The 13,599-nt window shown below is 37.5% G+C and overlaps 1 protein-coding gene and 1 long non-coding RNA gene across 2 annotated transcripts; both read right to left on the bottom strand.

The window, feature by feature from the left end:
• Positions 391 to 1,506, bottom strand: LOC104698724. The gene has a single exon (XM_010414132.1). It carries the CDS (start codon positions 1,504 to 1,506, stop codon positions 391 to 393), a length of 1,116 nt encoding a protein of 371 aa, XP_010412434.1.
• Positions 11,013 to 13,362, bottom strand: LOC104790478. Its single transcript, XR_768694.2, has 4 exons — positions 12,486 to 13,362; positions 11,934 to 11,972; positions 11,317 to 11,842; positions 11,013 to 11,075 (listed from the first exon to the last, which is right to left on the bottom strand). It is a non-coding gene; the product is annotated as an uncharacterized LOC104790478 (long non-coding RNA).

The raw sequence follows: 13,599 nt of genomic DNA, 5'->3' as shown, positions 1-13,599 counted from the left end.
TTGCATATCATATACAAAAAATAGTTTTTATTCCAACAACACAAACTAATAGGCTACTTTTAACTTCGTTATGCTGGTGTATTGTTGCTGCGCAGCTTTGTTCCATTTTTTTTCCTTTCACTTCCTTTGTAATGAGAGTTCAATTATTTTTACGTGTATAGGCACGCTTACATATAGTCCTATTAAAGTTCTAACATAAAAGAAAAAAGAAGTTATTGTGGTGTGGCATGATGCTTGAGTGAAAAAGTGATCTAATTGACCATTTAAGTGGTTATTTATTTTTTTTTTTTTGTCAAACATTTCCTTTGAAATTAAGAAGAAATTAGTACACCCCGAGTCGGTTCAACCAAACGCTCTGGGGAATACAAACATAATAGGAAAAACATTCGATTAAGACAAAAGGGAAGATATAGAGTTTTTCGTAATCTCATCCGCTCGTCGATTCTTCTCTCGAAGTATGAAGGTGAATGAGATTTCCTCAAAACTTGAAGCCACTCCAAGGATATTTTGGAGAATCCCATGGTTCTCCTTCAAAGGAAGATCCGAGTTTAACGCATTGATCAACTGCTGTGAATCAGAGGCGAATAGAAGTTTCCGATAGCAAAGTTCAGAGGCATGTTGGATCGCTATGAGCATAGCAATCGCTTCAGCCATTAGAGGAGATCGAATATAATGGGAGCTTGCATGGCCGTGTCTTTCGGGGCTCAGGAGGTTTTCACTAAAGATCCAGCGAAAACCGGCATTCTGAGAGTCTTCTCTCCACGCTGCATCCATGAAGCATCGAACAGTGCTCGAATCCACCTCTCCTCCTACCTGTGGGATTGGGATCTGTATCGCAAGGCTTTTAGGGGATTGGTTATGGTTCCATTCTCGGGTCTGGTCAACGGCTTGGGGTATAGCTTCTATTGGTTTTATCGATTTGTTTTCGAACTGCAGCTTATTTCGGCTTGTCCATATCATCCAAAGGAGCCAGGCTCCAAAAGCTCCATCAGTGAGTCCCGTTGGTGGTAGCCAGATAAGTTTTCGGGAACCTTCAATCCCTACGCGTATATGCGTAATACTTGATGTGTGTAATTGGTATTTGACCGGTGCTTGGCTCGAAATATGTTTCGCAAAGTTGCAGTGAAAGAAAAGGTGGAGTTGGGTTTCATCTTGTCCACATAATGGGCAGGTAGCAGACAGATTAATTCCACGACTACAGAGATTGGCTCTCGTAGGCAGTGCATTTTTCATCAGCTTCCATAAGAAGAATTTGATCTTTGGTAGGCAAGCCAAATTCCAAACCTCTTTTTCCCAGTTAAATCCTTCGAGACAATCACTATGGATTAGGTGTTTGGAAGACATCATAGATGCTGCCTGGTATCCAGATTTTGCTGTGTATTCGCCCGATTTTGTAAGTAGCCACATATACCGGTCTGTTGCGCCAAACTTGCTAGGTCTGATGGACAGGATCTCCTTCTCAGCCTCAAGTAGGATATGCTTAACCTCTTCCAAGTTCCAATTCATAGTTTCTGGGCAAATAAGGTTGGACACCATCATATGTTGTGTCTGTTATGTGGGAGGTCCCATGGGGGTAGTTAGGGAGGAGAGTGACAGCCAGGGATCATACCACACACTGGTCGACGTTTCAGATCATATGGCTTTTTCTAGGTGTCGTCTTAAGAGGTATCTTCCAATGCAGATTCCTCTCCAGCCGTGAGAAGCACATGATGGAACTAAGCAGTCCAAAAAGGAGGTGTCTCTACAGTATTTCCCAAGCAATGCTCTTGCCATGAGACAGCTTGGTTTGGTTAGGATTCGCCAACTCACTTTAGCTAGGACACTACAAGAAAACAATCAATTTGCTAGGAATATTTGCGAGGGAAATTATCTCTCGCAAATTTACGATGGAATTGCGAGGCATTTACTATAAACATAAAATTCCTAGCAAATTCCTCGCAAATTTGCAAGGAAGAGGATCCCCGGAAATTCGTAGCAAATTTGTGAGGGATTTGCAAGGTAAGTTAACATTCCTCGCAAATCTATTGCAAATTTGCGATGGGTTTGCGATGATATTATCCATAGCAATTTTTCGAGGGATCTGTGATGGAATTGCGAGAGCCATCGCAAATCTGTAGCAAATTGAGAAAATAAAATTCAAAAAACTACTTATAAAACTTAATCGAATTTTATTTTAAATACATTTGAGTGTTCTTAAGGTTCATCAAATAAATTTCTATACCCCAAATCCTATACATCAAACTCTTAGCCTAACTCAAAACCCTAAATCATAAAATCTAAACTTTAAAAATTCTAATCATAGAAATTAAATCATAAATCGTAAAACCAAAACCAAAACTTTTCCATTATATATACATAAAACCGATATTGAAAAAATTAACATATATATATATCTACTTTATATAAAATCAATCTTTTAAAAATACTATATATTTACTTATAAATTTATATCTCTAAACCTGGAATCCCAATTATATATACGACTGTTTTGTGACTGTTTAATTATAGAAATTAAATCATAAAAACCTAGTACAGATCCTAAATCATAAACTCTAAAACTTAAATTTTTAAATTTTGGAATTTAGAAATTAAATCATAGATTCAAATATTAATATTCTCTAAAGTCCAATACTTGGAAAAAAGTTCATGTATACAAAAAAGATATAAATATTTGTAAATACGTTTAACTCAAAAACTAAGAAAAATTAGTGAATATGCATATATTTTAAGATATGTTTAACTTGAAAGCGAAGCAAATTAATGAATTTAATTTACAAATAGGTTTAAGATATTTTGTCTACCTTTAATATACCAAATAATACTCCAAATTACAAAATTAATAAAACAAAAGATATTGAGTCCCTATTGGTTAGTTCATAGAGACATGAATTGATCTTTTAGTCTATCATGAACCGTTGATTAGATTAAATCTGACGGACACCATTGTTTCTCTTTTTTTGTTTTCCTTCTCCTCTTCGTCATCTCTTCTCCTCAATCCTCATCCATCCCATATCCCTAAGTTACAAACAGAGATGAAGGATAATCATGAGTTTATACGCTTTTCTCTTATCCCTTATTCCTTATTCCTTCTTTACTTCGTCACCTATCTTGACATAAAAATGATGAAGGATAATCAAAGAAATCCAGAGATCTAAAGGAGACAGTGGCAGAGCAAAATCTAGACCTGAGTAGAGTAGAGTCCGCCGCAGACAGAGATTTGACCACCACCACGAAACAAGACAGAGCAAGATTTAGATATGTTGCCTGAAGATCTCTGAATCCGAACTCCTCTTCTAGCCACCACTATCATTGAAGATGGAAACAGAAATCCGGTGACAGAAAAAGAGTGCTAAAGGAGACGGTGGCGGAGCAAAAGGCTTGTGCCGTGAGTGGAGCTAGTGCTGGTTCTTCCCCTTCACCGGGTTGAGAATCTGGTTGGTTTGAAGATCATTTTTGAGGGATTAATTGGCCAAGAGGCCGACATACTAGCAGCTGGGAACGGGGCTCGGCGGCAACGAGGGCTCGTCGGCTGTGGGATTAGGGTTTTTTTTGTTTGTTGATTTTAGCCTTCGGTTCAACCGACAATTTGTAATCGGTTCAATTTTGTAACTCTTAAACAATTCCCGGTTTGGGTGGTTTTATTAATATCAATATATATTAATTTTAAAAAACCTGTCACTAAATCTATAATTATATATATATATATATATATATATATTTATATGCTAAATAAAATTTTAGATATATTAAATTATTTAAGAAAATAATATTTTCTTTAGTTTTTCATTTTTATGTTTCCTTGCAAATCCATAGCAAACTTTGCGAGAGATGTACAATGAACAGAACTGCAAGAAATTTGTGACCGCTTTTATTCCTCGCAATTTGCAATGATTTTGCGAGGGATTTAGTTCCTAGCAAATATTGCGAGGAATTTGCAATGTTGACTATTTTGCGAGAAACGAATTGTGAGGAATTGACTTCCCTCGCAAATCCCTTGCTATAGTCGTTTTGCGAGGGATTTTCTAGATATTTTTCCATCACAAATCGAGTGTTTTCTTGTAGTGGGAGTGCATCATTAAAGTCAGGAATGTCTCGGAAACCTAAACCTCCATCTTTTTTGGTATTTGTCATTTTGTGCCACGCTAATCAACACATCTTTTTGTTTCCTTTGGAATCGTCCCACCAGAATCTCGTTAGAGCCAATTGGATCCTTTTGCAGAGAGAACCTGGTAGTTTGAAGCATGACATTGTGTATGTAGGCATCGAAGTAAGCACCGACTTCAGAATGGTATTCTTCTCAGCAGAGGAGAGATCTATTAGGCCAGCTTTTTGAGCGTTGCTTTATCCTATCAACAATGGTATTAAACATGTGTCGCTTCTTTCGACCGAAGAGCTCCGGTAATCCAAGGTATTTGCCAAGTCCACCAGCTTGTCGCACACCTAGGATCTGTAGGGCCTCATTCCGAGTTGAGTCATTTGTCTTTGCCGAAAAGGTAACTGCTGATTTGTTCTTGTTTATCATTTGTCCCGAGACTTTCTCATATTTGAGGAGTATTATTTTTAACTCGATGCAGGATTGCTTGTCTGAGCGGCAGAAAAACATTGTGTCATCTGAGAACAGCAAATGATTCACTCTGGGGCTTGTTATTGAGACTCTGATCCCCGGTAGCACTTGGTTTTGTTGAGCTTTGTTGCACAAACTGGAGAGAACCTCACTGCAAAGGATGAACACATACGGCAAGAGAGGATCACCTTGTTTGATACCTCTATGTGGTTTACCTAGTCCTTGGGCAGCACCATTGAGGAGGTAAGAGTAGGATACTGTTAAGATACAGCGCATGATCTAGTTTATCCATGTTTGATGGAATCCCATTCTTTCCATGACCAGGCTGATAAACTTCCATTCAATGCGGTCATAATCTTTGCTCATGTCTGTCTTTACAACCATGAAGCCTTGGATTGTGGCCCCAGAGGTCTTGAGGTAGTGGAGATTCTTGTGTGTTATGAGCACATTATCAGTGATGGCCCTTTTGGGAACGAATGCTGATTGATTCTCTAATATGATGGTCTGCAAGATAGGCTGCAATCTCTTTGCTAGGAGGTTGGATATGATCTTGTAGAACACTGTATAGAGGGCAATTGGTCGGTAGTCAGCCATTCTTTGAGGACTCAATATTTTAGGTATGAGCCTAACATGAGTTTTATTTACTTTCGTGGGTAATGTATTAGACATAAAAAAGCTTTGGATTTCAATCACAATGTTTGAACCCACGGTACTCCAATTACATTGGAAAAAACTCGCTGAGAATCCATCTGGCCGAGGAGCTTTATCAGAATGGATATCGAAGCAAGCTAACTTTCTTTCTTCTGGTGTAGGGATAGCAATGAGGGTCTGATTCATACCAGGGGTGACACAAGGATCAATGGCTTCCCACACAATGGATTTTCTATCTCCTTCCTCTAAGGTGAATAGTTTTTGGAAATAATCAGTGATGACCTTTAAGATTTGCTCTTCTTTGTATGAGGGGACACCAATGTCATCTTCCATAATGGAGAATTTGTTGACTGCTTGTCTGCCTCTGGTTATAGCGTGAAAAACCCGTATTTTTGTCACCTAGAGTTAACCACATTTGTCTGCTTCTTTGCTTCCAGAATTCCTCCCCAGCATTATACGCTTGCAGGAGGTTCAGATTGATGGTGGCGACCAAGGTAGTATCCGGATTTTGGCTAGATATAGCTTCTTCCAGTTGTCGGCGCTGGATATCAATCTCTTTCTGACTCTGTTGATGTTTTATTCGTGACCATGTAATGATTGCTCGTCTACAACGAGAGAGTTTGCAGTGGACCTCCTCTTGGTCATTAAAACACCAAGCAGTGGAAATAATTTTCTTTACCTCCGGGTTTTCCTTTAGGCGTCGATCATATCTAAACAGGCCTTTTTTTTGGTGCCAGGTCCAGGTAGATAAGGAGGGGTCTATGGTCAGAGCCCTCAAACCGAAAGTAGACACTTCTGCTAAAAGGTTAAGCTTCGGCCCATAAGCCGTTGGACATTGCTCTATTAAGTCGGCAGTGTACTATATAATCATGGCGTTTTACTCTCCAGGAGAGAAAATTGCCAGAGTGTCGTAAGTCGAACAGGTCACATGACGCCATGAAGGACCGAATGTCTACAAAGGTACCTTCATGTCTCTCCGGGCCTCCTTGTTTCTCCGAGATATATATTATATCATTGAAATCACCTGTCAGGAACCAAGGGGAAGCTCTGGTGATACCGATTTGAGTAAGTGCATCCCATATAACTTTTCTTTTTGCTCTATTTGGTTCACCATAGACAAACGTTGAAAAGAACGACTTTCCTTATGTTTTGATGTGTGTGTCAATGAAATCCTTACAGGCGGTTAGGATGGTGATTTCAATGTGGTGCTTCCATAACAGTGCTAGACCACCCCCTCCAGGGCTGTGTGGAGGAACAAAAACGTGAGAGGGATAGTTCATCCATTGGAGAGATGACAAGACCTTTTCATCACTATTTTTAGTCTCCATGAGGAATAGGATGTCAGGTGAGATACTGGAATGCATCTAACGCAATCGCCGGCCTATTGTGGGATTCCCCAACCGACAACAGTTCCAGCTCAGTATCTTTAAGGAAGAGGATTTGTTGGATTGGGAAAATCCACCTTTTTTTTACTGAAGCTGGTATGATGGTTCGCATAGGAGGAACTTCCCTACGGTTCTGATTCTGATCAGTGTCTGTCTCCTTACCAGATCCTCTGCGGCTTGAACTAGCTAGGTTTGCTTTCAGATTGCTCTTCCTTTGACTTAGAGCTTTTTTTGGGGATCCATTTGCCAAGTTTTGTTTTTTACTCTTTGCTCCCGTTAAACTTATGTTTGATTTGACAGTGGGTTTGGCAAGGGGGGGTCTGCATCTACCCCTCTTGGGGTTTAGCACAAAGGTCTCAACGGGTCCCATGGGTTGCCCACATAAAGTTGGCTTGTTTCCTCTGGAAACTTGATCAGGATGTGTTTCTTGTGAGAGAGTGGTGGGAACAGGTAGGATGGTTTCTCTGGCCGCTCGAATAAGTCTGTCTGCTGTATCCGACTTCAGGTTCTTTGCTTCTCCTTGGATAACTCTTTGCTTTCTAGTTGCATGATAACATCATAATTTTACCCATTTTAGCTATAGTTTTAGTATGCATTTTGAAAGAGTTTAGTATGATTTCAATGTTTTAATGTCTATTATCAATTATTTTATGTTTCAAGAAAGTTTTACAGGTTTTATAGCAAAATGGACCAAAATACAAGGAAAATACGTTTCAGGACAGATTCAGATCTTTACAGTACGGGCAACTTTTGAAAAACTTCTACAACTTCCATTTCGACGTACTTGGTGTCAATCGAAAGCTGAGAGAGTCATCTTCCACCTCCAAGTGGAATCAAGTCAATCCATTCATTCATCCAGAATTTATGCCTAATTTACCGAGATGTGTTACAAACCGACGTAAGAAGAACCATTCAGCCAATGGGCTTTTATGGAAGGCCTGACCAGCGACCACCACGGCGGCCCAGTCCAAGTCTTCACCACGTTCTAGAACATTCCTACGCCGTCCTTTGCCATGCACTTTAGAAGAGAAATTGTGTCTACCCTTACAAAACCCTAAACCTAGAAAAAACCCTATAAATACTCTTCTAAGCCCTAGGGTTTGAAGTATGCCGAAAAAAATACCAGAGTGTGCAATCATCAGAGCAGTCAAGAGACACGACCAGAGGAGCAGCCAATGTCCAGACCCTTCTTCTCGTCCATCTCTTGAAGCCTTTGAGATCCACCAACTCTTTCTATTCTATTTGCTTTGTACTTTGTTTCTAAGGAAGAAGATCCTACAACTTTGTTTGACAATCATTGAAGTAATATCTAAACCCCTTTTCTCTATTTATTCTTTTATGTTTATGAGTTTATTAAACCTTGCTTTGATGATTCCCTTAAACATGCTAGAGTAGTTTTCTAGTTGGGTTTAAAGGGATAATCAAAGGGGGGAGATGATCTTAGTTTAGGTGGCAATTTTTAGGGTTTGTTAGATTTATATTCTAGTTTATTCTATGCTTTAATTCTAAGTCTTTGCTTAATACTTTAAGTTAGCCTCATGAACTAACTATGATCTAAAATGTGTGTGATTTGCCAAAAGCTTGCATGTGTGCTTGACCTAGCTTAGATGTGTGAGGAGTCATATGAAGCACATATCCCTTACCTATGGAATTTCATGGATTAGAATTGAACCTATTTTAAATGCTTTGATCTATGCGTCGTTGCCTGCGACAGTTGAGTAACAGAGTATAGTGATCTTAGACGGTTAGCTTGTGTACTATAAGTTAACGGTTCATTCATGTTTCGTAGTCCGAGTTTTAGATAAACAAACTAATCCTAAACTTTCCTAGATAGATAGATCATTGAACCCCTGCGATTTCCCTTGGTGCCCAATGCTTTTTATTTATTTATTTTACTTGCATTTTTATTTACGTTTATTGCTTACTACGACCGTGACAACCAAAACCCTATTTTTATTGAGTCCTAGCCTTACATCTCTTCTGACAGATTCTCTAAACAACAACTCTCTCTCTGTGGGATCGATCCTTAAATACTACTACCGATTAGCTGTGCACTTTCAGTAGTTGTGTGGTCTTTTAAGGTAAAAGATTTTGAAGTGAAAAACCACACACTTCACTGCACTCTCAGTGGGGTCAGGTACTGCAAGATATTGGATGGTGACCTCTCTCAGCTCATTCATGACTTGGTCTTTTGTAGGGATACTTTCAGGTGGAAAGCTTTGAGTAACTTGCTCAAGCGGTCGTGGAGAGCGTAACTCCGGTGGAGGAGGAGGTGGAGTCATAGGGTCAGGGATATGAACCTCCCTTTCCAGGGGTGGTCGTCGTGGTCTGGAGGAGTCAGATCTTTCCAGATTGTCAAACCCTTCCTGAGGGGCATTCTCTCTCCATTGCATGGTGGAGGTATGATCCCTCCAGTGGCCTCTTGGGGGTAAGCTTACTGGGTATGAATTCCTGCTTGAGGTTTGTCTTATATAAGGATGGTTTCTTTCTCTATCCGCTGATCTTCTAGTGGGCAGCTGATGTTGACTATGATTAGAGTATTGTGACTGAAACCTTCTGTTCTTATCACTAGGGATAGACCGACTGTTGTGGAAGTCAGGATCATTGGAGTGGGAGTGTCTGGAGACTGAGTGACCAGATACGGTGATTGGAGCTCTAAAGTTGTCATCTGGTGTATAATAGTTTCTCTTAACCGTTTGAGAGGCAGAAGGTATAGCTAAGGCGCTAGTTTCACAATTAGGTTTAGCAGGGATGTGGGTTGGACAGTCTTTCAGCTCATGGTTATAAGTTAACACATTTGGCAGTTGAATTTCTTGTTCGTTCCATCCTAATAGGAAAATCGTAACTCATCAAGGACTTACAAGACTATACAAAATATATTCTTTTTATGTAAGGAAATAGAAGTTCGATTATTTTGTTTTTTTTTTCTTTTCCTTTATTAAAAACAAATAATAGTTGGCAAGGTTTTGGATATAATTCAAATTACAGAATCTCATAAATTTGATAAATAATTTAAAAAAATCAAAAATATATTTAAAATTCTGACCTTTGAATTTAGAAAAGAAAACAATGGTTTTGAGAAGAAAACGTATATAATTTATATTACCAAATATTTATAACAAAATCTACCACCCAAAACATTTTGTGGTAAATTTTGGTTTTATTATTTTTCGTATATTTTGTTTTGTATTACCAAAATTATATTTATACCACAAATTGTTTTTGTTATATAATTTTTGACTTTTTGTTTGGCATATTTATTTGTATAATATGTTGTTATTTATTTGTAAGTTTACATAATAATTTGTTATTTTTAGTTATTCATCAAAAATAAATAGAAATAAATAATATTTGTTCAGAGGAAAAAGGAAAAAAAAAAAAAAAGAATATTCATCACATACTGTTATCGTTTTTGATTCAAGTTGCATGTATTAGTAACAATGATGTTTTAACTGTCAATTGACCTAAACACATATTGCAGTGTAAACCGTGTTTAGTTGACTTTTGAGTACTTTAATTAAAACACATGGTAGTGGTTAGTGGTATAATCAATCAGATCTTGAATTAGTACTATTGTATATCTTAAGTTTGAAACTTAATTATATTGATAACTAATGATGAGAATCTGCCCGTTGTGCCGGGTTGCATGCTAATCAGTTTTAATATTTTTTTATATAGACTCAAAGGTATATTATTAATTAAAAATCTACATATATATTATTCTATAAAATTATTATAAATAACATTTTATTTTTTGAATCTAGTGTTTTTGCACTCTTAGCACATGTGCTTAGTTGGCACTGATTGTGCTAAATCAAATGGTTTAAAAATATTTTTGAAATTAAATGTTCCCATAAAAATGGTATTGACGTTAATTTTCTGTTTTTTTTTTACTGTACAATTATATATGATAGTATTTTGTCTGATTTACCATTTGATTTAAATGTGCCATGTGTTAGGCAATTATCGAATTTTTTTTTTCCATTTGATGAGATGTTAAGAAACGATCAAATCACAGGGAGTTAATCTAATCTAAGCTTGGAATGGAGTTAATCTAATCTAGTCGATTTTTTTTCTGTGTAAACAAATCTCAAAAGAAAAAAAATGGAGTCTCGGATTTTTTTTTTTTGGATTATTATAGAAATAGAATAGATGAAAGTTTGATCAATCACCAAAAATCGACAAATTAATAAATCACGTATACATTTGAATATTAAAATTACAAAAAAAAAACTGAAAAACGTTGATGATATATATTCAGAGAAACCACAGGTACACAAATAACATACACATTTGGATTTATTTAGTAAAATATGAAACAACAAAGATGTTTATACGTTTTTAGGACATTGTCTATATTATGTAGTACATTTCATTCCACACAAAACTTATTTTAAATTGCCGACAGAAAGGAAAAAAATAATTTGTGTATTTGTTGTAACTCAACGACACGTAGTAGAGATGTAGTTGGGCTTCTGCAAAACAAAAAGAGAAGAAGCTTAAAATGGCCTATCTCTTTTAATTTTGTCAGTCCATCTTCATATTTTAAATTGCCAGCTGGCATCAGTATTACAGCAAAAATTCACAAACCAAAACAAATAAAAATTTTTAAAAAAGTTCCCGTTCTTCGATTTCATCATCCCCTTCCTCCAACGAAGAACATGAAAATAAATCCAACCAACCAAATTAAAATCTGAGACGAATATCATGGTTTACCTGCTGAAGTGCTGATCCCAGATGATTACTATCCCAAAACCGAAGTAGACGGCCAACAAAGCTAACATGGTTTGGCTCAGCAGGAATGGCAACAACATCAACGTAAGACATTTTCTCAAAATATAAAGTTTCAGTTTTTTTTTAATCAAGGTGGAAGGATGAATTCGTGNCTCGTGTTTGTGGGTGGTGCGATAGGATTTATAGTAGTCCTATAGAAAAGCTAAACGACAAAATGTGGAGTGAGAATGGTTTAGTCCAATTTCCGTTTCAAGTAGTGGAGTTGAGAATATAAATGAAGATATGAATCAATTACCGCTTGATGACATGTTGATGATGCATTTTCTTAGTTGACCAAAATAAATGAGAGGTGAGTGGAAGGGATAACCTTTTTCACCCTTTATAACATGGATTGTACTAACCCAGTTTTCTACTCCAAAATAGCAGGGAACTGCATCTTCAGATAAGTGCAAGTGCAGATCAGAAGCAGCACCACCGTCAGGAATGAATGGAAATTGAACAAAGCTAACTGTGATTATCCAAAAGATTGAAAAAATCTCTTAGCTCAAATCGTTGAAATAAACAAAATTCACAATGTATCTTCAGAATGCATATATTACCATTGTATCTGATTACTGACGCACTTGCCTTCCTTGAATCTGAAATAACCAGATGAAACAATTATATGGATCATATGAGAACCGACTGGAAGACAGACAGGAATAAATGAAACTCTATAAACATAAATGAAACCAAGCTCATTTTGTATCAAAATGCTTCTATATATAGAATAAGAACTCAAAAAAAAGAACTCAATGTCGAGAAAAGCTTCTATCAATTTTGAAGATAAATGAAACAGCAAATCATAAAAGCAGACAAAACAAAAGTTGCTAGTGTGTACCTAAACTTTTCTAACCCCTAACAAAACAGTGATTTGTTTTCGAATCCTAAAATTCTTGACAAGAACAAAATACATGGTAATTCTGTAATGGAAGTTGAACTTTATCCCTTTTAATTCGAGATTCTAAAGGGAGTTGATTCTAACACATTACGAAAGAAAATGCTGAGATTATTGCTTGATTATATATAGACCATGCATACCCTTTTGGTCACTTCGTTTTTCAAATCAAGCATACAAAAGAGAAGAGATGAGTATAATAAAGTGAAGGTACCTTAGTGGTGTAAACCTTCTCACCCTTCTCGTTGATATAGCACCAAAGATACACAAATTTCTCAGGTAGACAGTTTCTATGGGGCGTAGGGTCTCTTAGGTTGTTCCTTCGGTCCTCTTTCCCTCTTTTGGGGCAATCAACTCTTTCTTGTACCTGGTAGTGAGAGTTGTAGGTTAGAGAGAAAGCTCACTCCACAAAGCGGCCTTCTTCTTATATACGTATTATTCTGTCAATCGATAAGCCTAGTTTGATTTGTCTGTCTCTTTTTTTGGAACGAGATTTCACTCTTTCTTCTTTGGGAACTCAAAGTTGTTTAGCTGTCATTCTTCCTTCCGGTACCCTTTCAGTGCAACTGAGCCAATTAGTCAAACACAAAATAAAGTGGAATTAAATGCCAGGGAGTATTTAGATTCCGCACATCGCAGCTTAGAGGCATCCTCTACCGCCGGGAACCCTACGATGAGTCAGAAGAAGAGCCCTGTATTTAATCTCCGGCGACGCAAAACCCTGCGGATGTTGTTCGAAAAGAGCTCGGACAGTCGCAGACGCAATCTCCGTCAGATCCTTAAGGATTCGCCGGAATCTGATGGAAACTCCGGGGAAAATTAGAGGGAGAACCACCGTGCTGCTAGGGGTAAACTGAAAGAGCTCTTGGTGACATCGCCGTTCAATGGTAGAGAGGAGATTGGCGGAGGCGGTGGAGAAGAGAGGAGCGAGAATCTGTCGCCGGTGACGGGAGAGAGTTAACGGGTCGAAGATTGGGTTCGGTTCAATCATTTCGGTTGAGGATTATTGCAGTCCATCGTTGAAGGAGCTCGTCGTGGAGAAGAAAGAGAAGAAATCTGATTGTTTACGAAGAAGAAGACGAAGGGAAAAAGTTCAAAGAGGCTTTGATCAATTGGACTTAGAAAAGTTATATTTGGGCTTACAAAACGCCCAACGAAATTGAAAATTTATGCTGATGTGGACACCCTAAAATGAGAGAAAAGTCTGCTATTATATACCCATCTCTCTCGTAGAGATTGATCTTTAGAAGGTTTTACATATTTTAAGAAAACAATAATTACTGAATTTAAATATATTTTTTTCTTTGACTAAAGAGAAATTATTTAAT

This window comes from Camelina sativa, chromosome 6 (genome assembly GCF_000633955.1).
Source record: "Camelina sativa cultivar DH55 chromosome 6, Cs, whole genome shotgun sequence".
Classification (NCBI taxonomy): Eukaryota; Viridiplantae; Streptophyta; class Magnoliopsida; order Brassicales; family Brassicaceae; genus Camelina; species Camelina sativa.
This window is presented reverse-complemented; position numbering and strand designations above follow the sequence as displayed.

Excerpts from the sequence above, each read along its gene's own strand:
- LOC104698724 (XM_010414132.1), bottom strand. The coding sequence starts at position 1,506 with ATGAATTGGAACTTGGAAGAGGTTAAGCATATCCTACTTGAGGCTGAG.